This window comes from Enhydra lutris, unplaced genomic scaffold (genome assembly GCF_002288905.1).
Source record: "Enhydra lutris kenyoni isolate GAN:26980312 unplaced genomic scaffold, ASM228890v2 scaffoldscaffold8, whole genome shotgun sequence".
In the NCBI taxonomy this organism is placed as follows: Eukaryota; Metazoa; Chordata; class Mammalia; order Carnivora; family Mustelidae; genus Enhydra; species Enhydra lutris.
The window spans coordinates 5,434,935-5,462,144 of NW_019154092.1; the positions used below are offsets into that span (position 1 = coordinate 5,434,935).

General features: G+C 47.9%; 1 protein-coding gene across 2 annotated transcripts; it reads right to left on the reverse strand.

The window, feature by feature from the left end:
• Positions 1 to 3,837: 3,837 nt before the first annotated feature.
• Positions 3,838 to 25,701, reverse strand: LOC111142470 (PRELI domain containing 3A). 2 transcript variants are annotated; one of them, XM_022495646.1, is made up of 7 exons: positions 25,627 to 25,701; positions 16,891 to 17,059; positions 15,369 to 15,458; positions 13,877 to 13,947; positions 13,665 to 13,767; positions 11,989 to 12,076; positions 3,959 to 4,005 (listed from the first exon to the last, which is right to left on the reverse strand). In XM_022495646.1, the coding sequence occupies exons 1-6, from the start codon at positions 25,656 to 25,658 to the stop codon at positions 12,023 to 12,025; spliced, it is 519 nt and encodes a 172-aa protein (XP_022351354.1). In that variant the 5' UTR covers positions 25,659 to 25,701; the 3' UTR covers positions 3,959 to 4,005; positions 11,989 to 12,022. The 2 variants fall into 2 exon arrangements, with proteins under 2 accessions (XP_022351353.1, XP_022351354.1); XM_022495645.1 differs by lacking the exon at positions 11,989 to 12,076 and having other exon boundaries at positions 3,838 to 4,005.
• Positions 25,702 to 27,210: the final 1,509 nt, after the last annotated feature.

Here is a 27,210-nt window from a genome sequence, read left to right on the forward strand (position 1 = left end):
ACTGCCAGTAATTGGCCACATACCCTCTATAAGATACATGAACTCCCTTAATCCTCAGCTCTGAAGTAGGCGCCATTAATATCCTCTCTCACAGAAACAGCAATACCGAGCTGTCATTTGCCCAAAGTCAGAACACCAGCCCAGCACCCAGCCTGAGGCATCTCCAAGGCCAAAGCTGTGCTCATTGCCCTGCTACATTTCCAGCTATGTTTCCTCTTAGATGCTAGGATTCTGAATCCGGTTCTCACATCCCCAAAGCACTTAGGGATGCCCAGAACTGTGCGTGCAAAGCAGAACATCTGATCTTGGCTCCTGAGGAATTTAAACTAGTCAGCCAAATATGTGAACAGATTTTTAAAAAAATTGTCCCAGAGAAGCATAAACGTCTAGGAAGATATACCAAGCTGTGAGCTGGTTTATCAGTCAAGGACACGTTCATGGAAGCAGATTTCCAAGCAGGTTCAGAGGGAGAGAACCCAGCATTGCCCACAGAACAGTCTGACGCCCACCTACATCAGAGTCATCCAGGCCAATGCCTAGGCCTGGTTTTGACTTTTTCCAGAGAGGAATGAGGAACTTCTATAACTTTTTATTCAGGGAAAGTTACAGTGAGATTATCTGGGAATGATATGTCAACAAGAAGGGGAACAGAATGAAAAGGGGACCACTTAGAAAGTGATTATACGAGGGCGCCTGGGTGGCTCAGTGGGTTAAGCTGCTGCCTTCGGCTCAGGTCATGATCCCAGGTCCTGGGTTCAAGCCCCACATCGGGCTTTCTGCTCAGCAGGGAGCCTGCTTCCTCCTCTCTCTCTGCCTGCCTCTCTGCCTACTTGTGATTTCTCTCTGTCAAATAAATAAATAAAATCTTTAAAAAAAAAGTGATTATACGAATTTAACATAAAATGAAATATTAGTTATGTATTGCTACGTAACAAATGACCCCAAGACACTGTGGCTTGAAACAATAAACATTTATTATCTCACAAGTTTCCATGGATCAGAAAATCAGGAGCAGCTTTAGCTGAGTGGTTCTGGCCTACCATCCCATGAGGTACTTGTAGTCGAGACATCCACCGGTCCCAGAGTCAGCTCAAGGCTTCCCTGGGGCTAGGAGATCCACTTCCAAGATGGCACCCCCTCACGGCTCCCTCTCACAACTCCTAACCCATGGACCTCCTTGTCGGGCTCCTCCTGTCATTCATGACCCTGCAGTTGGCTTGCCCCAGAGCCGGTGATGCACGAGCGAGCAAGGTCCAAGTCACAGTGTCTCCTAGGACCTGGCCTGGGAAGTCACAGAGCATCGTGGAATGTTCTGCAGCAGCCCACTGGTCATGCACTGCTCAGTGTGGGAGGAGACCACGTGGGATGTGGCCAGCCCTCCCGGGGGTGATAAGGTGATAAGCACCTAAAGCAAATTGCGACAGTGAAAATGGGAAGGCATAGAACTGACCGGAGACCTTTCAAAGGAATGTTTGGTTTCCAAAGGGCTACAGAGAGAAAGAGCAGGAGGAAGAAGTCTTAAATAACTTGGGTTTTGCATTTGGAAAATGGAAGTAGCGCTACTTAGCAATGGGGAGAACAGAAAGCAGCTGGGTGAAAGGGAACAAATCCAGTTTCATTCATGCTGACTGAGAGTTGCAGTGGAATCCCCAAGAAAGGGGTCAGCTTTAAGGGCCAGAGAGTAAATAATAGGCTTGGTCACCTCACGTGGTCTCTGCCACATCCTCTTCTGTGTGGGGGTGTTTTACTTACAACCCTTTAAAAACGCAAAAATTTTCCTTAGCTCATAGGCAAGAGTCTGCCAAGCCCTGCCCTAAGCAAGCTGTCCTATAATAGTGGAAGACAAGCATAGATCACAATGAGCAGTCAAGTCTAGAAATCCCAATTAGTCCCGACTTAGGACTCATGAATGTCCTCCCACTTGCCTCTTTTACCATCGACAATTAACACTTAACAGTGATTATAAAAGCTAAAAAAGGGGCGCCTGTGTGGCTCAGTGGGTTAAGCCTCTGCCTTCGGCTCAGGTCATGATCTCAGGGTCCTGGGATCGAGCCCCACATCGGGCTCTCTGCTCAGCAGGGACCCTGCTTCCCCACCCCCCGCCGCTTGCCTCTCTGCCTACTTGTGATCTCTGTCAAATAAGTAAGTAAAATCTTAAAAAAAAAAAGAAGTTAAAATATATGCATGACAAAAAGGATGTTCCACCAAGGAGGCCCAGGGTTCTCAATTCCAGCCCCGCACAGTGGTGCCCCCCAGGGGACAGCCAGCGCCAGCAGTTAATGGTGACACCATTGGCCAAGGTGCCACCAGGCTGCACTGAGGCGCTGCCCATCCGCTCCCTGCTTCCATCCTTTGAGATGGTATCGGCGTCTGCGTTTTCTGATGAGGAAACTGCAGCTCGGTGGTCCCACACCAGCCCAGGTGTACCGCTGCATACCTATAAATCTGACAGCTGGCACACAAAGGGTACCCGCCTCAGCTTCCAAGTCACCCAAATAAGTAACCCTGCTCCTTCTTGGGACCCTGAAGTGAACAGAACCTATGAGCACCTGTTCTAAACACGCCCGGCATTCCCTAAGGCTCGGCCATAAGGTGAGAGCTGCTAGGGAAGACCCTTCTGGGGGGAAAAGATGAAGTTCACAACAGAGACACCCAGCAATTAACTCCTATATCAAAGCATGCCTAACCCTTCCTTAATGTGAGCACAGAAACGCCGGAGGCAAGCAGGCATCTACTCTTTAGGAGCCAAAAAACCACCGGCTCAAATCAGATACAGTTTTAATCGTTGGTTCTAATGCCAAATGGGCGGAACAGTCTTCAAAGAATATGTAGGACAAGCACTCTTCTACAAAGAGGGAAACTGTTTCCAGAGAGCACCTGGCTCTGCTTCTGGAGGAACCTTCTAGAACCAGCTACTTAACCAGAAGGCAGGACCAATGCAAACACCATAGGTTGGCCTGTGTGCCCACAGTGCTCTAGAAAGTCCAACTTCCAGAGGAAACAGCATCCCAGGAACTTCTGCTGTAGCTGAAGAGTGGACATAGTAACGAGTGTGTTCAGATTTATTCCTACCGAACTCAAGGGCCACAGTAACAGGGATATACCACTGGAAACGGAGGAAAGGCAGCAGGATTCTGGATTTATTTCTATGCTTGGGCAATAAAATAAAGTGAGTAATATGACATCATCAAAATAACTAGTTTCTCCCGATAGTCCTTTCTCTTCTAAAAATGAAACCGGTTGGTTTAGTTAAAACATCAATAAGGAAAAAAGTACCCTATTTCATGTTCAGAAACTAAAAGGGAACAGGGATGCTTTATGTAATGCATATAATTAAAAACCCATATCTTAAGTTAAATCTAAGGTCTGTGGTCAGCAGAAGATAAAGTCTGGTCAGTAGAGTCAGCGCGTACGCAGAACAGCGTTCCACCTGCGGAATGTCAGCAAACGGCAGCCCGCGCGCGGTGCGGGGTGCACACGGCAGACCGGACTCTCGGGCATCTGTGATCGCCGCAAACTCAGGATCAAAGCCCCGGAGAAACTTCTATGTGAACGCTGGGAGAAAGCCATTCCCTTTCACACTCTGATATTTTGGCTTCTGGGGAAAGGATATTAGAGATTTAATTTCTTGTTTATTAAACAAAACTTTCCATCCAAAAAAAAAAAAAAAAAGTGAAGATGAAGGTGAAGGTAAGCTATAAGCCAAGATGTGGCAAATCTGCTTCCTTTGCCAGAGTCCCTTTTCTAACTGCTCTAGGCATGCACTAATCACGGAGGCTCCCTCCGACAGATCAGGTGTGGAGCAAGCGCACAGTCCCCTGTTGGGAGGAGGGGGTGGGGTGCAAGGGGGTGGGGGGAGATGGTGATCGCCTTGCACCTGCTGCTGGGCCTGCTTCTCCGGTCCTGGGCGCCGCGGGGGCTTCACGCTCTGGCGCAGGCGGGGGCTGCCAGGCCCTCCAACTCCGTGTTAAGTCGGCCGATCACCCACTCCAAGGCCTCGCGACCCTGCCGAGAGAACAGCATTGAGGACCTCCCAGGGGTGCGCGCACCTGTCCGCTGCGACGAAGGCCACCATGTTAGGGTCCCATCGCGCTTCTCTTCAAAAGCTCCTGCCAGAGAGGGCGTCCCAGGAAATGAGGCCCTTTGGAGGGCTGGGGGAACCTACAGAACAGGAACGCAACAGCCGCGTGGAGAGATTATTTGTTGTGAAGCAACACTGTATGATTAAAGGTGACCTTTCACCTATTTTCTCAAATTCAAAAGCGAGGTTTAATTTCCCAAGGTTCTGCCACCCAGCTTGCGTGATACGCTATCATACAACCTTTGTTTTTGTGCTGAGTTCCAAACAGAGCCGCACAAATCAATCCAGAATCCACCCCCACGCCAAAATCAAAGTTATACAGCCAAACTATTTCATACTAAAGAACTCTGAAAATAACCACTACCACAGTCTTGACTATCTGAACGTTTTTTGTTGTTTTTGTTTTGTTTTGTTTTTTATTTATAAGGGAAGGTAGAGGAGAATGAAAAATCCGACAGGTGTGTATGCTTATTTGGCGGACACTCTCAACCCACCAAAGCCTGGAAGTGGCTGAGTAACTAACATTTACATACCCTTGCCCTAAAGATGCAGTCTTCCTCCCGAACGACACTGGGGGGGTCCCCTGCACACGCTAGCCATTTCGAGGAGTCAAGACAATCTACCTTTCCTGATCACTCTTTGCCCTGCTTCACAATGTGCTTTCCCAAATCACAAATTTCCGGGTTCCCCTCTAGAACAGAACCCCCTCCAGGACAGTTTTTAGACCACGACCTCCGCGAGGAGGAACAGAGCTACCTAGTAGTGCAACGGTGAGGCTGTCGGGAAAGAAAGGGTTCAGTGTCAAGGTCGCTTGTGGGGGCAGAGTGCGGTTTGCAGAATGACAGGCGTTCTGCCCTGCACCCACTGCCTTTGTAAATCCAGGGCTGATCTACAAGGAGCCCCCAGATCCCGGAGGAATTAAGACTTCAGTGCTACACAGCTAAATCTCAAGAGGAAAGTTTTTCAGGTGATGTTGCTTAGAAAGAGAAAAAAGACAGGCACAAAAGAGTATATACAGTACAGTTCTGTCTGTGTTTAATAAAAGAAAAGAAAAAATACATAACTTGCATTTGCATAAAATACTTCTGGAAGCCTCTGTAAAAATCAGGAATTAAATGGCAGATGCCAGGCTCTCCTCCCTTGAAGGAGGAGCTTTTTACTCTTCAACAGAGTCCTGTGCTGTTGGGTGTTTTTTTTTTTTTTAACCATAAAACTGGACTGCTTTTATGTATTTTTGGAAAGAATATTGTTTATAAAAGCCAACAGAACTTTGATTTCAAGATGGTGGGGAAAAACCTTTGGCCTTTTGTCCACAAAACCATCAGGAATACAACAGAAACAAAATTCAGAAACCACGGAGTCAGCATCATCACTGGGCCACCACAAGAAGGTGGAAAGCAGAGGTGCAGGCTGTGAGGCGGTGGAGGGGGTTCTGACACAAGCCCATTCAGAGCCTGGAGGTGTCCAGAGAGAGGGGACACATGGGAGGGAACCGCAGGGGAGCCTGGCTCTTAGACCCCGGCTGCCCCTGCCCCCAGAGGTTGAGAAGTCTTGTTGGAAGAAATGGAACCACTCCAGAGAAAAGGTCATTGGCTGTCAAGGAAAAAGCCAAGGACAACCTCCATTGTCACCCTGCAGTGAAGCCTAGCCGTCGTCTTCAGCCGGGACCTCACTCCCCACCAGCCTCGGCTTGTGTGTCAGGTATGTCAGGAAGAAAGACAGCTGGGGCAGTCTCCCATGCGAAGGGGCACGGAGGAGACACCCAGAGGCTGCAGAAGGCTTCTCTTCACATCTACTTCTGCAGAGAGAGGAGGGAAGATACTACAACTGTGAGGCAAGAAGAGGACGCCATAAGGAACAGGAGAGAACAAGAAATTAAAAGTACAGTTGCTCAAATAAAAATGAGTGAAGTTATTGGAAGATAAAGTCCAGGAAATCTCCCCAAATTCTCCCCCATTCATCCCTCCCCTCTCCTCTTGGCAACAACCAGCTTGCTCTCCGTCTATATGGACTGTCCATTATAGACACCGCGCATACTTGGAATCATACAATAAGTGGTCTTTTCATGTCTGGGTTCTTTTATTTTGCATAATGTCTTAGCAATTCACGCATGTTGTAGTGTGTATCCGTACTTCATTCTTTTTATGGCTGAATAATATTCCAGTGTCTATATGGACCACTTTTTTTTTATCCATTTATCAGCAGAAGGACACTTGAGTTTCTACCTTTTGGCTTTTGTGAGTAGTGCTACTGTGAACATCCGTGTACAAGAATTTGTGTACTTGTTTTCAATCCTTTTGTGTATAAAAGTAGGGGTGGAGTTGCTGTACCATGTTACATTTGCATCAGTATGATCAAAGGTTCCAATTTCTCCGTATCTTTGCCAATGCTTGTTTCCCATTTAGTTGATTATAGCCAGCCTACTGTCTTCTGCCTCCTCTAATCTGCTGTGGACTCCCCTCTAGTGCACTTATTATCTCAGTTACTGAGTTCTTCATCTTTAGCTGCTTTTTTTTCCAGTCTCTTTGTTGAGGGTCGCCCTGAGATTCTCCACCCTCTCCTCAAGTCCAGTGAGTATCTTTATGTCCACCATTTTGAATTATTTATCAGACATATCGCTTATCTCCATTTATTTAGCCCTTGTGCTGTGATTGTGTCCTGTTCTTGATTTGGGACATATTCCTCTGCCTCCTCATATTGCCTGTGTTTGCTTCTAGGGGTAGGAAAGTCTGCTACGTCTCTCGATCTTTAAAGTAGGGGCCTTAGGAAGAAGAGGACTGTGTTGTCATCCAGCACAATGCTTCCTGTTCCCCGGAACCAGGCAATTCTGGGATGTCTCCTGTGTGGGCTGTGTGTGTCCTACTGTTGTCCTTGAGATGCATTTGCATTTGCCTTCAGTTCAATCATCTGCAATGGCTCCCTTTGCCTGCTGTGGGTCTGGAGCCACTACTGGGCAGTATCCGCAGTCTGGCCAGATGCCTGCCCTCAGCCCATCTGCCTGGGCATCCCACCAAACTGCAGGGTGCTCTTCCTATGCTGCCCTCGGCAAGGCTTTGGCTTTCAATTATTGATTCTGTGTCTTTAACTGTCATAGACCTGTTGAGAGTCCATTTCTTCTTAAATCAATCTTGGTCATTCATGTGTTTCTAGTAGTTTGTCACATATAGGTCATCTAATTTGTTTTATGGTTGTTCACAGTATTCTCTTATATCTTTTTATTTCTGTAAGATTTGCAGTAATGCCTCACTTTCATTTCTGATATATTCATTTTGGTAATCCTCTTTTTATTCTTGGTCAGTCTAAAAGTTTATGAACTTTGTTGACCTTTTCAATGTAACCACTTTGATTTCAATATTCTTTTTTTATTCTCTGTTGATTTCGTCTCTAATCTTTTTCATTTCTTTCCTTCTGTGAGCCGTGGGTTTAGTTTGTTCTTCATTTTCTAGGTCCTTCAGGTCAGGTTAACGATTTGAGAAATTTTCTCTTTTTTTTTTAAGTTTTTTTTTTAAATTTTATTTATTTATTTGACAGACAGAGATCACAAGTAGGCAGAGAGGCAGGCAGAGAGAGAGATGGAGGGAAGCAGGCTCCCCGCTGAGCAGAGAGCCCGATGCGGGACTCAATCCCAGGACTCTGGGATCATGACCTGAGCTGAAGATAGAGGCTTTAACCCACTGAGCCACCCAGGCATCCCCTCTTTTCTCTTTTTTAATGTAGGTATTTGCAACTATGAATTTCCCTCTGATCACTGAATCCCATAAGTCTTCATATGTTGTGTTTTCACGTTCATTCACCTCAAAATGTTATAAGTTCATTTATCATTTCTTCTTTAACAAATTAATTTGTTGTTAGAAACATAATTTAAAAATTCCACATATTTTTGAATTTTCCATTTATCTTATACTGTTGATTTCTAATTTCACTTCCTTGGGATAACGAAAGATACTTGGTATGATTTCAGTCTTCTTAAATGTATCGAGACTTGGTGTTTGGCCTAACACGTGGTTTATCCTGGAGAATAACCCAGGTGATCTTGAGAAAAAAGTGTATTCTGCTGTTGGATGAAGTGTTCTATGGATGTCTGTTAAGTCAAGTGGTTTATGGTGTTGTTCTTGTCCTCCATTTCCTTACTGATCTTCTGTCTAGATGTCCTATCCATTGTTGAAAGTGGATCATTGAAGTCTCCAGCTATTATTGTAGAATTGTCTTTCTCCTTTTGTTCTGCTAATGTTTGCTTTATATATTTGGGGGCACTGTCACTTGGTGTGTAAATGGTTATAACTTTTGTCATCTTGATGAATTGACCCTCTCATTGATGTATAATGTCCTTGTTTGTCTCTTGTAACAATTTTTGATCAAAAGTAGATGTTGTCTGATATTAGTATGGCCACCCCCGCTCTCTTAGTTATTCTTTACATGGAATATCTTTTTTCATCCTCTCACATTCAACCCATTTGTATCTTTGGATCTAAAGGGAGTCTCTGGTAGACAGCATATATAGTAGGATCATCTCTTTTTCATCTATTCTCCCAAACTCTATCCTTTAACTGGTTTGTTTAATCTATTTATCTTTAAAGTAAGTAATGCTAAAGAAACACTAACAAGGCTTAACTGCATGAAATTTCACAACATCAAAGATAAAGAGATCCTAATAGCTTTCAGAGAGAGAAAAAAGTCACATACAGGGATCAATAATCTAAGTGGAAAACAACAGAACAATGCCTTCAAAATTCTGAGTGGAATTTTTTTTTTAAAGAATTATATGTCCAACTATGCCATGAACGAAGTGTGAGAATAGAAGAGACATTTTCAGATATGCCAAGTCTTAGAAGCCATGATGAGATGTTGTTTTCTATCCTATGACAGGGAAGAGAAAAGGGAAGGCAGGGAAGCAAGGAAACAAGAGTTTCAGAAGAGGAAATGTCAAGGAAATGTCCAGAAATTCCCAGGGAAAGGGATGACAGCCACATGGCTGCTTGGTCAGAGAGTAAGGCCTGCCTTCCAGAAAGGATGGTGCCAGAGAAACTGGGAGAGGGTGGGCTGCCCAAAAAGACTGACCTGTGGAAGATGACATCACGAGGTACTGCAGAGAGCAAGTAAGAGTATGGAAGGACTCAGCCAGAGATCTTTAAAAAATAAAACTAAATACATGAAAAGAATAAGACAATTATTATTATCAGCAAGAGGGGAAAAGTTGTATAAGAAAGAAAATGCAATTATGGCTTGGTAATAAGCAATAGCTATGCATTTGTATTGTCAGAATTATGGAAACTCTGAATGTGCTTTCAACCATAAACAATGTAGATATTTTGAGGGAATGGGAGCAGAGAGAAAGAGATAAGAGAGATAAAATAATACTTTACCAAACAGGGAAATAATATCTATATAATATCTAAAATTGGCAAATCAAGGGGCTCCTGGTTAAGTGTCTGCCTTTGGGTCAGGTCATGGTCCAGGGTCCTGGGATAAAGCCCTATGTCAGGTTCCCCGCTCAGCGGGGAGTCTGCTTCTCCCTCTGCCTCTGCCTCTGCCTCTGCCTGTGTTTCCCCCTGCTTGTGCTCTCTCTCTGTCAAATAAATAAATAAAATATTCAATAAAATAAAATAAAATTGACAAATCAAGAAATAGCAGAATATGTTTACTTATTTAGAAATCTAGCGGTAAAAGCCAAAAGCTACCAAAAGAGTTGAGTGTCCCCTCAGAAGGGCAGAAATGAGCTTTGCAGAGCGAGTAAGGGGGGAGGGTGATCTTACCATAAATCTTTTAACTCCTTTTTACCAGGAGCTATAAGCATAAAATATTTGGATGAAAATAGCAGTGAATATCATTTCATTTTGGATTAGAAATACTATTATCAAACAAAAACACTATCTTAAAAAAAAATGGTAGAACACAGTTCTACTCATCCTTAATGGAGAAGGCCTTCTCTAAAGTTTTTAGAATTCAAAGCAGATGGAAAGATTTTGCATTCTGCTTGTGAAAATGGGAAAGTTAAAATTCCCATCTGGAAGTACCGTAAAGCTAACAGGACACCTCGAGCTCACAGGCACTTTTGCCACCATCCCATCTCAGTGGCCCCTATGCATAAGCCTCCCCATGGACGTGTCTGGATGGTGACAAGTAACATAAGGCTTCAGCCCCAGGGGGTCACTGGTCCCAGAGCCCAGGACAAGCCAGCCACAGCCTGAGGGCAGGGCACTTTGCTCTCTTGACCAATGCCAACCATGTGATGGGAGAGCTCACAGTGCTGTCACCACACGTGTCACTGTGGGGGTGGACGCCCCTATTCCGGCATGTGCAGACCTGCCCTAACAGTGGTGAGAAGGATGCACGGCGGCAGCCTCTGACGTGACAGACGATGGCCAAATATGTGTGAAGAGACTGATAGTGCAGACAGTTGGCCCAGGGGCGTGCGAGGGAAACAGGGGGTCATCAGGAAAGAACAAAGTTGTTTGGTAAGCTCCCAAGGATCAGCAGAAAATTGCTAAATGCTGCTGTCCAGAGGAAGACAGACAAGGCATAAGAGCAGTCTAACAACACCGGCCCAGGGGGCAGCTGGCCTGTGGCAGCAGTGGCGTGGCAGCTTTGTGGCCCTCATCCTCCTCCTGCTAGCGGTCTTCCCTTCTTTGGGTCTCAGTCTGCAACAGACGGGCCTCTTGTCTTGAGAGGTCACAGCCAAAGAGCCCAGTGGAGGCTGTGACTAGGCAAGTGGCAGATTCCAGCAGATTCCACACCTCTCCCAGACAGGGCGAACCATACTCAAGGCCCACTTATTTCTACCTTTCCTTCTTCCTTCCTTTTTTCCTCTTGTTCTTTCCTTCTTTCTTCTTTGATTTTTTGGATGAGGCATCTGATTAAAGATTGAGGCAGTTTAGCTCTAGTTTGTGAGGAAACAGAATGTGACAGAGTCCACAGCTCTGAGGGACATAGCATACACGCCACACTGCCCACACACACTATGCTCACCAGGCTGGCTCTCTACGTGCAGTCACCTTAGTGGTGCCTCCACAGAAGAAGAGAGAGCCAGCAGCAGATCATGACCTTGGGTTCAAGGTGAAGGTCTCTGGCCAACTTAAGCTTCAGCAGGAAGTTCTTAAAGGAGCCTGAAACACACGGCTCCTGTTTGCTGACTGAGGCACGGCGTGTGTACACACATGCTGCAGACAGAGAGACAGACCAACTGTGGGAAGCGGAGCCCAGAGCAGCCCAGTATGGAAGGTCAACAGGGTGAGGGTTTCAAGGCAGGAGTATAAGGATTCCCTAAACAGAGGGAAGCAGGAAACGCTCTGACTTTCCTATGAAGTGTGAAGATGACTGCTGACCAATTAAGCGTCAAATCCCTTTCTGACAGTCCAGCCACTGGTGGCCTGGGAAACCAAGGAATGTTTGCAAAGCTCAAGAAGATGCTAGAAATTGCTTCTGCCACTAAAAGAAAAGAGCCGGTAGCAGTCATGTGGCTGGGTGCTGGCGCTGATGCAAGGCCACAGGGCATTCTTTGTAAGAACATGTGCAAATATTCAGATCCTGCCCAAAACGAAAAATTCCTCCCATCAGATCGGTCTGGGACTATGCGCGACAGCCTCTTTCCTGATGCTGCAGTAATTCTAGGAAACGCTTAAGCAAGCAGGTGCTGAGAACAGCCTGGGAGAAGCTGGACTGCCTCTCTTAGAGACCAGATAACAAATCTGGATACCCAAGTCTCCCTGGGAAACAAATCCTGCCGTGAAACAAGGAGATGAATTAGGAAGAGGATGAACTAATGGCCGTTTCCATTTCAGAAGATACTAAGGAGCCGGGGGCTGGAGACACATGCAGCTAGACCTCGGAACACCCAGCGCCAGACACCATGCACACGGTTGTTAGCAAGAAGCTAAATTCTCTACGGGGTTAAAGAGCACTATAGTTACCACTGTTGGTCATAGGGTGCAGGTGCAGACCCCGTTAGCTCACGGCGTGCTCAGAATTCTCAATTATCCACTCAATAGCAGCCCACCCCTGGAGCAACACAGAAAGAGTTCAACACGGTGTAAGAAATGCGGCTTCTCTCCCAGCAGACAGCAGGTCTCGGCCTGTGTTTGAAATGGCACCAGGAAAGTGCTACGGTTTTAAAGGAGACACAGTTGTCACAGTTCCCGAACAACTTTCACCGCAGTGGGCAGTTTCACAAGCTCAGAAATCGGGTAGTACGTATTCTACCCGAAATCCTCACACTGGCTCGGGCTGTCCCCACAAGGGCACCCATCAGCGGCACTGTTCCCTCCTGAGTGCTGGACTAGGGGGCGACCTCGCAGCCTCCTCACAGGTTCATCCCACCCAAATCCCCGGATGACCCGCTCCCCCTTCTCCCCCTTCTCCTGGGGGTGCTGTCGAATGGGAACACAGCCACAGGGGAGGAAGTGATTGTCTGGCAGGGCTTCAACACAGCAACTTCTAACATGAAGTGAAATAAAAGACTTTTCATTTGGCCCCGCTGAGTTTCCCCTGACTTTTTTCATAAGAGGCCTCGGGGTGGCTTTGGCCTCGCCAAGTAGTCCCTGCCTCCTGTAATTTACTTTTCCAGCAAAACATTTTGGGCACCTGCCCTAGGCAGACCCTGGACACACAAAAGTGAGTGAGGTTCTGTCTCCTCCCAAGAGGGCTCAAAGTGTGGACACGAGGCAGGCAGCTGTCTTCCCCTGCCTCCCCCAAACTGAGCTGAGAGACTGCCAACATTGCTCAAATTTGGATTTTTCTTGAAAACAGGGCAGGCCAGCTCTTCTCTCAGTGCCGAGGCTAAAGGCAAACTGTCAGTAGTTTTCCCGTTAAATCGTGACAGGCATGGTAGGCATCCCACTGGTCCCCAGAACGGAGACTTACTTCTGATCAAAATAAACCAGGAGAGAAGAGGGAAGGAGAGGACAGCTGGGAAGACATCAGCCTGGGAGGGAAGCTCAGGTGAGATCCAAAGGCCTTGCTCTGGCCAGTGATGTTACCTTGAACTTGTGGAACGGCTTCCACAGCTTCCAAGCCCCTTCCATCGGCTCTGCTGGGGAGGAGGGCAACCCGGACTCTGTAAGCAGCGTCTGCCTCACTCAGGCAGTCCTCCAGCTAGGGACGTGGGGAGGATGGCCTCCTGGGATCCAACCCTTCTCCTGTCACCTCCACAAAGCTTACTCCCGACAGAGGGGAGGCACAGAGACAGCGGCTAAGTCCAGGGGAGCTTGGCGGATGGGAGGCTCAGCCAAGGCCCCTCAGTGCCTACTCAGTGGGAAAGGACAGCGCCTGAAGAGCCTGCCTGACCAGCTTCACATGTAGGGTTTGTCCTGGGCACTGAGCCTGTGCTGTTTCAGCTCTTTGAGGCGGTAGTTCCCTCCGCTGGGTTTCCGTTCCACGTTCACCTGACACTTCCCCCACCCCCCAGGCCTGGGCCAGCCTTCCCTGCTGCAGGTTTTGAATGTAACCGTGGAAAATGCGGTGATATCCCAGGCTCGTTGGCGACCAAGGGCTGCAGCACTGGGTAGGACTTACAGGACGACACATTTCAACCCCTTAATCTGGCACTTAGCACCCGGAGTGTGCACGGGGCCGGGCCTGAGCGTCGTACCTTCTTTGCATTGGATGATATGGTATTGGCCATCAGACTTTCCAGATAGCTGCCCAGGCTGATCCCCTTCACGGTGATGATGGCTTCTTGTGTGAGCACCGTCCTAAACAAGAGCAGCAAGTAAGCAGGCTGCGTGGCCCTCACAGAGGGGAGGCCCTGGTCCACCCAGACCTTGGAGTTCAACGTGTCAATCCCAGGACGCAGAGGCTTACATTTCGGGGTCTTCCGGATGGGGCGTGTACACCAGCCTCTCATTCACCGACACCAGGTTTGTGAGTGTGATCTTGAAACAAAAAATGGCTTTAGGTTCTATTTCTCTTGCATTTCTTCCCAGACCATCTGCCCATACCCCTCCATCCCCAAATCAACTCACTGAAACCAGAACAGAAGAAACATCCAGCCACCCCCTGCCCCGCGGAGGCAGGGGTACACCACCTTAAGTCCCAGGGAAACCTGAAGTCCTGGCTGCGCCTTCTGGCGACCGTCACCTGTCCTCCACACCCAAACCGAAGTCCGGCCTGGCCTTCAAGGCCCTTTCAAACCGCCAAACCAACAGCAGTCGTACAAAAACAAAATCCTTCTGGGTTGGCCTCCAGGTAAATGAGCACAAAGCTGCTGAGAGCATTTTTATAGAATAGGATTTTATAAAAATAAACCATGTTTCTAGCCCATGCATTTTCCCCCAACATATTTTTTGGATGTGCAGTTGGCTGATACAAATTTTTTGAATGAGAGAGGAGTGAAGGGGAAAAGGTGCTTTTAAAATTACCGTTAGAAGTGGAGATGCAACGTTGGGGGTTAAGGGGGGTAGGAGAAGAATAAATGAAACAAGATGGGATCGGGAGGGAGACAAACCATAAGTGACTCTTAATCTCACAAAACAAACTGAGGGTTGCTGGGGAGAGGGGGGGTCGGAAGAGGGGGGGTGGGGTTATGGACACTGGGGAGGGTATGTGCTATGATGAGTGCTGTGAAGTGTGTAAACCTGGTGATTTACAGACCTGTACCCCTGGGGATAAAAATACATTATATGTTCACAAAAAAAATAAAAAATAAATTAAAAAAAAACATGATTTAAAAAAATGACTGTTAGAAAATAAGATAAAATAACATAAAATAAAATTACTGTTAAAAATCACCTCTGCTGTTAGAAGTCAGGATAGTGGTTATATTGAGGTTGGAGTGGAGGTGCCCCCCAAAAGGGAGTGCAAGGGGAGCTCCTAGGGGCTGGTCACACCCTGTCTCTGATCTGTCTGCTGGTTAAAAAGGTGTGTTCACTTTGTGACAATTCATTATGTGCATTTTTTTCTACACATTTATTATACTGAAATAAAAAGGTAAATAAAATACTGCTAAATAAGTTCAGCCTTTCCATTAAAAGTGTAAGATTCCCGGGGCGCCTGGGTGGCTCAGTGGGTTAAAGCCTCTGCCTTCGGCTCAGGTCATGATCCCAGGGTCCTCGGATCGAGCCCTGCATTGGGCTCTCTGCTCTGTGGAGAGCCTGCTTCCTCCTCTCTCTCTGCCTGCCTCTCTGCCTACTTGTGATCTCTGTCAAATAAATAAATACATAAATCTTTTAAAAAATAATAAAAAATAAAAGATTCCCTTAGACCAAAGGTGGGCTGGAAAAAAAAACTAAATGAAGACATTACCCACCATCCCCAGGAAAAACAAGCACCTTTCGCATCTTAGGCCATTGCTTACATTGGTGGAACAGAGTTCCATTTTCTTCTCTACTGGATCCACAACAGAATGTTCTTTGATGTATGTCAAAGTCCTACTGGTCCCCAAAATCTAAAAAACAAAGCAAAGCTAGCATAGTGACATGTCAAAAGTTTCATTCTGTAGCATCAAACACGAATTTCATTTACTAATTAAGTCCTTTATCTATTCAACAAAAGATGCAACTGGGGACGCAGCCATGGACAGCCCCGCACAGCTCCTTGGGTACCTCTGTCCCAGCAGTGGAGGCCAGCATGGGTCCAATGAATGGATTCAGGTAGAGGTGAATGTGGGACAGTAATAAATGCCTTCACAGAAGAGAAAACGGCGAGGAGCAGGAAGTGTAGGGAAGCCTCTCTGCGGGGTGGCGGAACCACAGAGGGAGAGGCACCAGGCAGGGTCCTGGGGTCAGCAGGCTTGACTGCAGATGACGCCTCCTGGGCTCTGACCCATGTGCTGAGCTCCCAGCACGGAGAGAGCCCGGCATGGCAGGGGAGGGAGAAGGTGGGCTCACTGGGCTATTGGGCCCAAATCAGGGCTGGGAATCTGTGTTGAGAAGAGAGCAGGGGTCAGGTCGGGCAGGAGGAAATCGTGCTTGGATTTACATTTTCAATGACCTCCCTTGATGGTTCTGCAGAAGAGACTTGTCAGGAACCGACTGTGTCCCCCAAAGTTCATATTTTGACCTCCTGACCCCCGACATCTCGGAATGTGAGTGTATTTGGAAATAGGGCCTTTGGAGAGGTAATTGAGTTGAAATGGGGGTCATTAGGGTGGACTCTACCCTAGTCTGAGCAGTGTCCTCATAGGAAGGAGAGATTAGGACACACAGAGGGAGACAGCAGGGCTGCGTGAGGCAAAGCACCACCACCCACAGACACAGCAAGAGGGCAGCAGCTGCCAGCCAAGGAGAGAGGCTGGACCGGACCCCTCCCCTAAGGTCCTCAGGGAAATCAACCCCGCCAGGACCTTGATCTTGGACCTCCAACTTCCGGAGCTGTAAGGAAACAGATGTCTGCTGGAGCCCCCCCGCCAGTCTGTGGTATCTGGTTAGGGCGGCCCCGAGGGACACAGGGCAGAGAAGCGCTGCAGAAAGGATTCTATGCTGATGGGGCCGGGGCCGAGCGTGAGGAACCCAGGCCACATACCCCGGAGATGGAAACTAAAGTAAGTTTACAGAGAAACAAATGATCTCGCAGGCTTCTCCGAAGTCCTGAGTGCGTGCTCTCAGGAGAGGCTGTCACCTCCTGCGGATGGGGACTGCCAGGCAGATGCGGGTGCAGCGGGGACAACCTGGGTGCAAGCAGGCGACGCGGGTAGAGCCTGGTCTGGGCAACGAGGGTGCAGCCGGGCCACGCGGGTGTAGCCTGGGCAAGCGCGTGAGCGGGCCGCCGCGGGTGCTGGGGCGGGGGGGCGGGGGGAGCTGCGGTACAGGGGCGCACCAGGCGAGGTAGGGGCAGCAGGACAACGCGGGTGTCACCAGGGCACACAGTGGCGGGCTCACCGCTTTCACGAAGCCGGGCAGCCCCCACTCGGTGCTGAGGAGGCGGTGGCTGTGTAGCCGGCCCCGGCCGTCCACACTGCGCTCTAGCACGTCAACTCCCACGACACAGGGGTTCATCGGATTCGGGTACTTCCTCATGGCAGCTTTGATGACGGTGTCCCATGGGTGGCTGGTGGGAAAAACATCACCCGGAGTGAGCAGGCAACCCCTCCATTTGTAAGCCGGAGTGGCACGGGGCCGCCAGGGGTGCTATGGCCCATGGAGTGAAATGAAGATCAACGTTAATGCTCTCATTGTTTTTTAAATTTTGTTTTTAATTAAAGGTATAGTCAAACCAATCTATCTGAGGCACCCAGCTCCACACCCAGATCCAGGACGCTGTGATCCTTCTGGGCTGACCAGGGGCCATCCGAAGGCTTTGCCTGGCAGGACTCATGAGACACTGGGGACACAGACGTCTCAGGCTGTCGGCAGCCGTGCTCAGTGTGTCTGCATTCCCAGCCCAGGTGCTGCACTCACAGGCCACCCCAGCACCGGGGTCTTGGCTGAGCCACTTCCCTCCCTCCACTCAGGACCTTTCTGTCCACTTCTCCCATCACCCCACCCGCTGGCACTCTCCCAGTCCCTAAAGAGGTAGCACCCTTTCCTTTGGGGCTTCAGGGTGGAGAGACATGTCTCCCCATCCCCAGCTTCTCACCTGCCCCTCCCATGGTAGGGGCGGAACACTGGGGAGCGGGAGTTTGTTTGCCTCTTTGCCTGCACTATTGTGGTGCATGAAGGCTTGGCTGTGACTTCCAGTTGGGCTGCTTTACCTAGCTGACCACCTCGACACCTGGAGCTCAATGCTATGACGGTACAGTAAGGCGCCTGCCTTATGTGTATCTAGAACAACAGGCTACTGGTCCCAGCTAGTGATGCTCTACTGAGAACCAGCTGACCCATGAGCAACAGTGGTTTGACTGCATGGGCCCACTTATATGTGGATTTTTTTCAATAAATACAGAATAGTCCTGTGAATGTATTTCCTTATGATTTTCTCTCTCTTTTTTTAAAGCTTTATTTATTTGAGTGAGGAGAGCGCAACCCTGGTGGGAGGGGCAGAGGGAAAGAGAGAGAGAAAGAATTGCAAGCAGACTCCCCAGTGAGTGCAAAACCCCACGTGAGGCTCGAGTTCATGTCCGAGATCACGAAGGTTCAAAGTACTACTACTTCCTATCAAGAGTCTATATGTCCTATGGTACCTATTAAGAGTATCCCCTTTTACTTTCAAAGGCATCCCAATTTGGATGACAAGTTATGTATTAATCCTGAAAATAAGGAGAGAGAACTCAAGAAGGATGCCCAGGTTTCTGGCTTGAACAACTGTGTGGATAGTTGGGCCATTTACTGAAAGGGGATTTTTTTTTTTTTTTTTAAGATTTTGTTCATTTGAGAGAGAGAAAACACGAGCAGGGGGAGGGGCAATATACATATATATCTATATCTATATCTATATCTATATCTATATCTATATCTAGAATGGCAAAGGGAGAGGGAGCAGCAGGCTCTCTGCTGAGCAGGGAGCCTGACATGGGGCTCGATCCCAGAACCCTGAGATCATGACCTGAGCCTAAGTCAGACGCTTAACCAACAGAGCCACCCAGGCGTCCCCGAAAGGATATTTTTAAACAAAATACAATTTTCAGCTGCACAGGAGGTCAGCGCCCCTAACCCCCCACATTATTCAAGGGTCGACTGCACTTTGCCCCAACTGTGAAGTGGTATGTGACATGAAGTGGCCAACATATTTTTTTTTCTGATTATAAAAGTTGTTCAAAATATGTATGAAAAAAAAGCATCCACAATTCCACTACCCAGAGATGACCCCAAGTTATGTGGGAGTCCCCGAAGGTGTTCCAGCTCTCTCTGAAGCTTCTCCTGCAGGCCATTGCCCCACTTTCTCTGGCCCTGAGCCCTTGAGGTGCGGGGATGGACACCTCTGTCCCTGTTTTGTGTCCCGCTATCAGAGAGGTCCCAAAGCACGTTCACGACTGCCCAGTGCTTCTTTAGTGCTTGGTAGGCTCAGAACCCTACGGCTGTCCACAGGGAGTCAGAGGTGCCCCTTTAGGTTTTCAGTGTGGATCCCCCCACCCCAAGTGCTTCTTCCCCTAATTCTTCCTTCCCCAGGATGTGTGTGCTCCCAGGAAGCATCCGAGCCCCCGGGAGAGAAGAGTATGTCAACGACACCATCATTTTTGCAGTTGTACCCGTCAAGTTTAAACAGCGTGTATAGACACAGCCCAGAGTCAAGACCTAGACACATGTGCACACCCACGCACGCACGCACACACCTTACAAAAATTAAACTGGGATCATGCCCAGACCATACTCAGACCCTGCTTTTCATATTTAACTGACGATGAACATCTTCCTATATCATGAATCTATTTCCAGAAATCTGATTATGAAGAGCTACACAACAGGTCATCCTAGAGGTATTTATATGGAACTAGTTCCCTGTAGTAGGTTACTTCGATTGCTCCCAATTTTGCTCTATAAAATAAAGACAGTAGCAAACATTTGTGTATACTGACCTTTTACATATCTAATTTTTCTTTATGATTAATTCCTAGAAATGAAGTTACTAAGTCAAATATCAAAGATTATGAACAGATGGACGGGTTTTGTTCCGTATTTGCCATCCTTTTAAAGTATCAGTCACCAACCATTAATTTACTTTATCCTTATAAAACTCTGTCAAAAAGTTTGTGGCAGGGCCTGCTCTAGAACCGGGTCTCCCAGGCCCCTGCCCTCTGTTCTTTCCATTATGTTCCTGATCTAAAATCTCCTCTTTTAAACAAAGAAATGCTTTTTCAAACCATGGAATCGTGTCACTGAGTTGACCTGTTCACCGGCTTTAACAAAGAGCAATGAAGACGCAGAGATGTGGTTACACTCCCTGCTCGGGAGGACCCAGAGAGCGCAGCCTTCTTCTCTGAGGAAGAACTGTCAGGGACACGGTCGATCCATGATCTAGGGAACGGGGCAGAAGCTGGACATACTTGAGAGCAGCAAGGGACTGAGCTACACGGGGGCCTTCTCACTGAAATACTCTATAAGCGTTGCAGTCTAAGGTCCTAAGAGTTGTTCCCACAAAAATCACTATTTTAAGCAGAATAGGCTGTGCCTCCTAAAATTACTTAAAACTAGCAAAAAGTTGAAGTATTTGTATGAAGCGTATCTTACACAATAATCTTTCTTATATAAGAAACCTGACACCTTTCTGCTGATGATGTAAACTAAATACAAGCTGCTTACAACACTCACATAAAAAATAATTCTACTGATTACAGCAGGAGGGCCATATAAGTTAATATAGACAACAACAGATTCAAGAAGTAACATTTTTTTAAACAACGAGGGTTAAATACAGGAAGTCAGTGTCACACGCTTCTTGGTTAAAGGAAATACCCTGGTAGTCATTGCAAAAATGGCAAACTCTGGTAATATCAAGTGTTGGAAAAAAGGGGGAGACTGAGCTGTGGATGGTGAATTGGCTCAAGGCCTGGGAGATGCTAAGAGGGCCGGTGCCCTTGTGTCAGGGCTTGTGTGCCCGTGTCTGGCTTAGGCAGGCCAGGAACTGGCTGAAGTTCATTCTGAGAGGTGTGGTCCCGGCTATGTCTGTGACTCACAGCAACCGACCACGATGGAATGGGAATCCATCCCTGGGGTGGGGGTGGGGGGCTGCCTCGGAGCACAGCACTGCTGCAAAAGCACCAGACATCGCCCCTGCGGCGCCTGGCCCTGCAGCCCAGGAGGTGGTGGGATTCAGTCCACCTGGCACACTGGGGAGTGGAAAGGAGTAACAAAGGCATCTCTCTATGCACAGCCAGGGTGTCAGAAAGATGAAGTGGGATGAAATCATAGGATGCCTGGGATTTGCCTAAAATAACCCAGGGGGAGGGAGCGGTGGGTAGGGACACGTGAAGCCAGCCGGGCTCTGAGAGGGTGATTGTCAACGTGGGAGATGGCAGTGGGCTCTCACTATTCTCAGCTCTCCATTTTTGCATACTTTTTAAAATTTCCATAATAACAAGCTTTAAAAAAAAAAAAAAAAAAAAAAAGAAGGCTGCCCCAAGCAAGGCAAGGCGTTCCTGCACCCACCCGAAGCAACTCTAGGCCCAGACCAGCGGTTTTCAGACTGTGGTCCACACCTGGAGGATTCCCAGGCCCTTTCCAGAGGTCTGCTAGGCCCAAACTGCCTCAGTGTTACTGAGACATGACTTGCCTTTTAGACAATATTGACCTTTCACCCAAATGCTGCAAAAGCAACAGAGGGTAAAGTTGGGGGCCTCTCCCCATGAATGCAGGCCCTGGCCCCAAACCACACTTGGGGTCAAGGCTCACTGCTGTTCACTCAGGAAAATAATGCCAGTGCCTCTTAAAAATATCCATTGTGAAATAGCAAGACTATTAATTTTATATTTAGACCCCTAAGTACCCCTCCATTAATACTCTGAGCAAGAGAGCGGGGTGCACAGGAAGCTGACCGGCTGCACTTGGAGGATCAAGTGGCTGGGGGAGCGCCGGGCAGCTGGTGGGTGGTGGGGCCCAGCCAAGCTGCAGCTCTCCAACCCAACCCACCACGTCTATGTGAAACAACAGATGGACGGACTTTGCTCATTCAGACTTAGGTATGTGGCCGGCATTTTCTCCAAGATGAATACAGGGAGCCTATCCCTTCAAGAAAAACTGATCGTTATTTGCTGCCAAAGAGAACATTTGAGCTTTTGATCACAAATTGGAATTTTAGAAAACTTGGATCCTCTGCCAGGAGCCTGATGACAGCCCCATACTGCCAACCCGATGAACCCGTATGTTCCAAGTGACTGGTGCGGGATGTCACAGGGAGAGACCCACTCATGTTCAAGGCAGGCCGACGACTCTGGTCATTCTGCTTTCAGATCTTCCATTGCAACGAGCTTCAGAAACCACTTGTCTTGTCACAGCAGCAAATTACTTAAAGCAGCCACAATCACTTAAAAGGCTATTAAAATACCAAACGGGTTTTATTCATAGAGTGAGGCTGGGTTTTATTTGTATATTTGAATCAAAACAACAGATTGCAAAACACTGGTGCAGAAGCAGACAGGAGGAGCAAGCTATCTTCTGTTACGCCAGAAATTAGAAAAAAAGAAAATCAAACAGCACCCCTCTTCCACCTAATTTTTGTGCTTTTGGAAAATACAGGTTTGTTTTTTAATAAAAATGTTACTTATATGAATGGAGTGGGTTTATCATTATTAATTTGAATGAACTGATAAATATGTTTAAATGTATCCATTTTAATTTCTAATATGGTAAATAGTGGTAGATAGAACCCACATAAAAACTGTCTGGGGCACCCAGTATTTTCTAAGAGTATTAAGATGTCCTGAGGCTGAAGGGTTTGAGAATCGCTGGCCTAAGTGGGCCCTTGATTAAAGGGACTGGAAACGTATACAGGAGTGATCACTGCAGTATGATATGGGATAAAGGGGGAAACGTTATATCCCTTCAGTAAGAGAAAGGATAAACTGTGACATAGTTATACAATGGAATATCATGCAACTATAGGATACACACACACACAATCTCAAAAACACACTGTGTGAAGAAAGGGAAATGGTCAAAAGATCTGTACCAAGTGATACCGTTGGTTTCCATTTTAAGACAACAAATGCCATTATGTACTGCTTATGGAATAACACACACACACACACACACACACACACACACACACACACACACACACAAAGGTAGTCCGACAGACCTTCAGAAGGATACCCACCAAGTTCATAATCTTGCCTGTGGGGAGAAAGGGAACAGCGCTCTTGTCTGTAATGTTCAATTTCTCTTATTTAAAAGAAATGGTGGGAGGTCCTTTTCCCTGCTCCTGGCTGGAAAGCAAGCCTGCTGGAGGACATATCCCCGCCAAAGCTCCTGACTTCCCTGAGATGGTTATCACCTTTTAGATACCGGTAGCTGCTGGAATCCAGGGAGTGTATGACCTTGATGTTGCCAGCCAATCTTGTGTTGGCTGTTAGGAAAGATCTTGTTCTAGGCCTACGTGAAACCTTGGTCAATGCTGTGAGGATGAAATTTATAAACCTGTTTAATTTTTAACATCCCTTTCTATATTTTTATATTTCAGTCCTATATTTTTCATTACTATTTAAACTATATTGAACCCCGTCTAGGTAACACACATGCTGATTCCGATGGTTTTCCCAGAGGGCTCTCCATTTCCATGGCCGTGTTCATACTGCTCTCAGCTATGCCCCACTCCAGACCCTGGGGTTTCTTTCTTTCTCTCTTTCTTTCTAAGAGTTATTTGTTTGTTTTAGAGAGAGAGGGAGAGAGAATAAGAGGGAGAGGGAGGGAGACTCCCAAGCTGACTCTGCAATGAGCACAGAGCCAGACGTGGGGCTCGATCTCATGACCCTGAGATCATGACCCGAGTTGAAACCAAGAGTTGGGCGCTTAGGCAACTGTGCCACCCAGGCGCCCCTGGGTCCTGGGGTTTCTTCAGGATGTGGACACAAGAGGAAAAATTGATAAATGCCAAAGCTTTTGTGCCTGATTATTTCTTGCCTTTCAAGAGTACGTTTATGAAACTCCAATCAACTAGTTACCTGTCAGCACCACAAATATATAAAAAGTAAACAAGTATAAAAAGGAAAAGAAAGGTTTATAATCCCCAAAGGGGAGGGGGGATTAGTTATTTTAAGGACTAAGCAAAGGGAAACTCATTAATAAAGCCTAGCTAGAAAGCCAGGCTTCCAATTTCATACTGTCCTACAGAGGGCCTGCCATCACAGAATAACACCTCACTTGCCACCTGTCTGCCACAAAGGCCTACCTACCACCATCCTCAGCCACCTGCATTCCACGTTTGCCAATGTGAAGTTCAAAAATCAACGGCAGATGGTCAGCACCTAGTCCACAGCATCTTGGGGGCCCCCTGGGATTCTTTTGGTGGACAGCTGCCCTCATTCTGGAAGGGCACCCGGTTTCCTTGAGATTCCTCAACCCCTCACTGAGCACCTACTGTATGTCAGGCACGGGCAGAGTATCAGTGACACAAAATGAATAAGGTAAGGAATGAAGGACTGATACAGGCTGCCATACCAATGAACCTCAAAAAAATGTGCCGAGTAAAGGAAGCCAGACACAAATGACCACATATTGTATTATGACATGTAGGTGAAATTTCTGGAAAAGGCAAATCTATAGAGACAGCAGCTTAGTGGTTGCCTGGGGCTGGGAATGAGTGGCGGGTGCCTAGGAATGGGAATGAGGGGGTCTTTGCAGCATGATGGAAATACTCTGAAACCAGACTATGGTGATGGTTGTACAACTCTGTAAATTGACTGAGAATCGTTCAGTCATACACTTTAAGAGGGTGAAGTTTATCAACAGTGACTTTCCATAGCTGACCGTTCACTTCTGCTTGTCAATCAACATTTCATGAACTTCTAGGGCAGACTTCTCAGGTGTTCTGAGAGAACACTGAGCCCCACTGCCTGGGCACACAGTTTCAATGATTTAACGTCTTCCCTCTGCATTCGGATGGTGCCAGTTATCTCCAAAATCGAGAAAAGAATCTCTGGAGTCATACTCACTGGGGTTTTTACCGGATCTCTCAAGGAAGCCCAGTTGAGAAAGGCTGCAGACCATACAAAATCAACACTCAAACTGAATCCCATAAAGTCTAAAGATTTCATTAAAAATAATTTCAGAGGTTTTAAACCACTCGATAAAGTTTTATTGTAATAATTTTACATAAAAAGGCCAAAGGATGACAATTTCACTTCACGCAGTTTTGTTTTGTTTTTTTCCCCAAAACAAAATGCTTCTCCAAGTGGGATCAAGGAATCTTTAAAATCTTTGTTCCTTTAAAAAACCTTAAAGGATAATTGTATAGTGTCACATACCAAAGTGACTTAGAAGATACCATTTAGGTCACGAGGGTACTCTTAAAACAGTTCTCCGTTTTCCATGCTGGCTTGGAGGCCTTCCATGCCCACAAATGCATTCAGGATGAAAGACCCCCCACAAGCCTTCTCCACATTTGGCTTCCTGCCGAGCTCACAGCTTAGTGTCTGGGTTCAATGGCCAGCACAATCTCAGCAGAGGACCGGGCCCGCTCCCCAGGCCCCTGTTCTCCCTAGGATGCCGCGCGCCCTGCCCCAAAGAGCGCATGGTACAGGAGAGATCGGGCCTGCTCCTGGGTGGGCTGAGGAGAGAGGGCTGTCACTTTCCGGGGCCCCCTCCCCGCCGCGTCCCCCCCACCCCCGGGCCTCCGCGTACACCAGGGCGCCCCGCCGCCGAGCGCACTCGCCGGCCCGCGCCGTCCGGCCCCATTCGGGTGGCTGAGATCCGTCCCCGCGCCTCGGCCCTCCGCCAGCCCCCCAGGGAAAGGCCGCCCCCGGCCCCCTAGCTGCGACAATCCCACCACCGGCCTCCGTCAGTCAGGCGGCCTCTCCATCAGACAGACTGCACCACTCCGCCGGCTCTCTACCTAACGACGCCCTAGAAAGGACATAGCCTGCCCCCTCTTTTTAGGATGCCAGGGCCGCGGTCTGGGAGCGGCCAGCGCGGGGCTGGGCGGGCTCGGCGAGGGCCCGGTCTGGGTGTCCAGCCTTTCCTCGGCCGCCCCGGGGGCAGGAGCAGGCGCCGGTCCGGACCCCACCGTGGCCCGCCGCCCGACCTCACCCGAACACGTGCTCCGAGCTCCAGATCTTCATCGCCGCCGGCCGCAGGGCGCGGGGTACCGGCTCGGACTCCGCGCGCCGGCTGTTGCGCGCCCGGCTCCTCCCTCCCGGCGCGTGGGGGCGGGGCGGGGGCGGGGCGCGCGCGGCAGGGGCGGGGCGCGGTGAGGCTGGGCTGGGCCGGGCGCTCTCGGACACCGCCCCGCTTGCCTGTCACTTGGCCACGAGGGTTGTGGCGGCTAAAAATAGGGATGCGGGACTCGGCTGTAGCCGCGGATGGGGGATCTGCGCTGCGGCAGGTAGATGCGGGGACAGCACCTGCTGAAAATGCAGGGATGGAAGGTGAGGCGCTAATGCTCATCGTTCAGGTTGTCCAAATTGTAACAAAGCGCTCTCCAGCCAGCCTGGTTTTTACTGTCGGTTAAGTATAAAGAAAAACAAAATCTCCTGCCAGACCCCCCCAAAAACTCCCCAAGGGAACAGAAGAGAAAGAAAACAGTTTAGGGCGGTCCCCTAAAGATATTGCAGAGACAGCAAGAAATCTCGCGCTTTTATATGGACAAGGAAGGTGCGACACCTACATCATGGTCTCAAGTTAGAGGACTGGACAGACATTTTTTCACTCAGAGTTCACCCTAAATTTACCTGGTAATTAGAGTGGCTGTTTTTGTTTGCTAATTGTCTTTCTCCAAAGCTGCAATAGAATTCTCATATGGGCACCATAGAAGGTGGGTTTGAAGTCAGGTTCTCCCGGAAATAAAGTTAACATTTCAGAGAGATGGCTCCCAGGACCTTGAGAAAGAACGTTTCTGGGTTAGAACTGGCAAAAGGCCTATTTAACTTTTTTTCCTTTTTTTTTTCTATTTAGCTTTTTAAAAAATATTTACGCACATCTCCAAAAGGACAAAGAATTTATAAGTTTTCTAGAGCAAATGATCTTTAAGAAAGGAAAGGAGAGGCTCTTTTCCTTTTGCACCAGGGAAAAATCAATATTTTTCCTTTTTAGATTTGTCTTTACTCTGCACTACCACAAAGAAGCAGGTGCTTGTTTTGTGAAGAAGAGAAATCTGCCCCAAATGTGATGGGGTGTGAGGGCAGGGGACCTCATCTAGCCTGCTACAGAATCCCAGCACTTAGCACAGCACCTGGCACTGACTGGGCATCTGGAACCCATTTGTGCCACGAGCCAGTGCAGTGGAAAGAGCTCATGGAACCAGTCAGAAGACCTCGGGTAGGCTACCATCGACTCACATTGACCTTTGCCCTCTATATGTCTTTAACCTTACAGTAATCTTCCAAAGTTGGTACTACTGTGCCTGTTTCATAGATGAGCAAACTGGGGTTCCAGGCAGTAGAAAAGCTCTCTTGGTGTTCACACACTAAGGGATGGAGCTGAAAACCAGCACGGGCCATTGCCAGGCCTTACCTTGGCATCCTGAAAAGAGGAGCAGGCTCTGTCCTTTCTTTTTTTTTTTTTTTTTTTTTTTTAGAGGGAGGTGGTTTTTTTGGGTGGTGTTTATTTGGGGGGGGGGGGGTGCAAAGGTTTTTTTGGGAGGGGATCCCTCCATTTTTTGAGGGGCTCAAAGTT

Bases quoted from the DNA above. Each gene is read 5' to 3' on its own strand.
- LOC111142470 (XM_022495645.1), bottom strand. From the start codon at position 25,658: ATGAAGATCTGGAGCTCGGAGCACGTGTTCGG. The intron at 15,459-16,890 runs GTGAGCCCGCCA...TTTGTTTTTTAG, and splicing joins TGCCCGGCTTCGTGAAAGCG to ATTTTGGGGACCAGTAGGAC. The intron at 13,948-15,368 runs GTAAGCAATGGC...TTTTGTTTCAAG, and splicing joins TGGAACTCTGTTCCACCAAT to ATCACACTCACAAACCTGGT.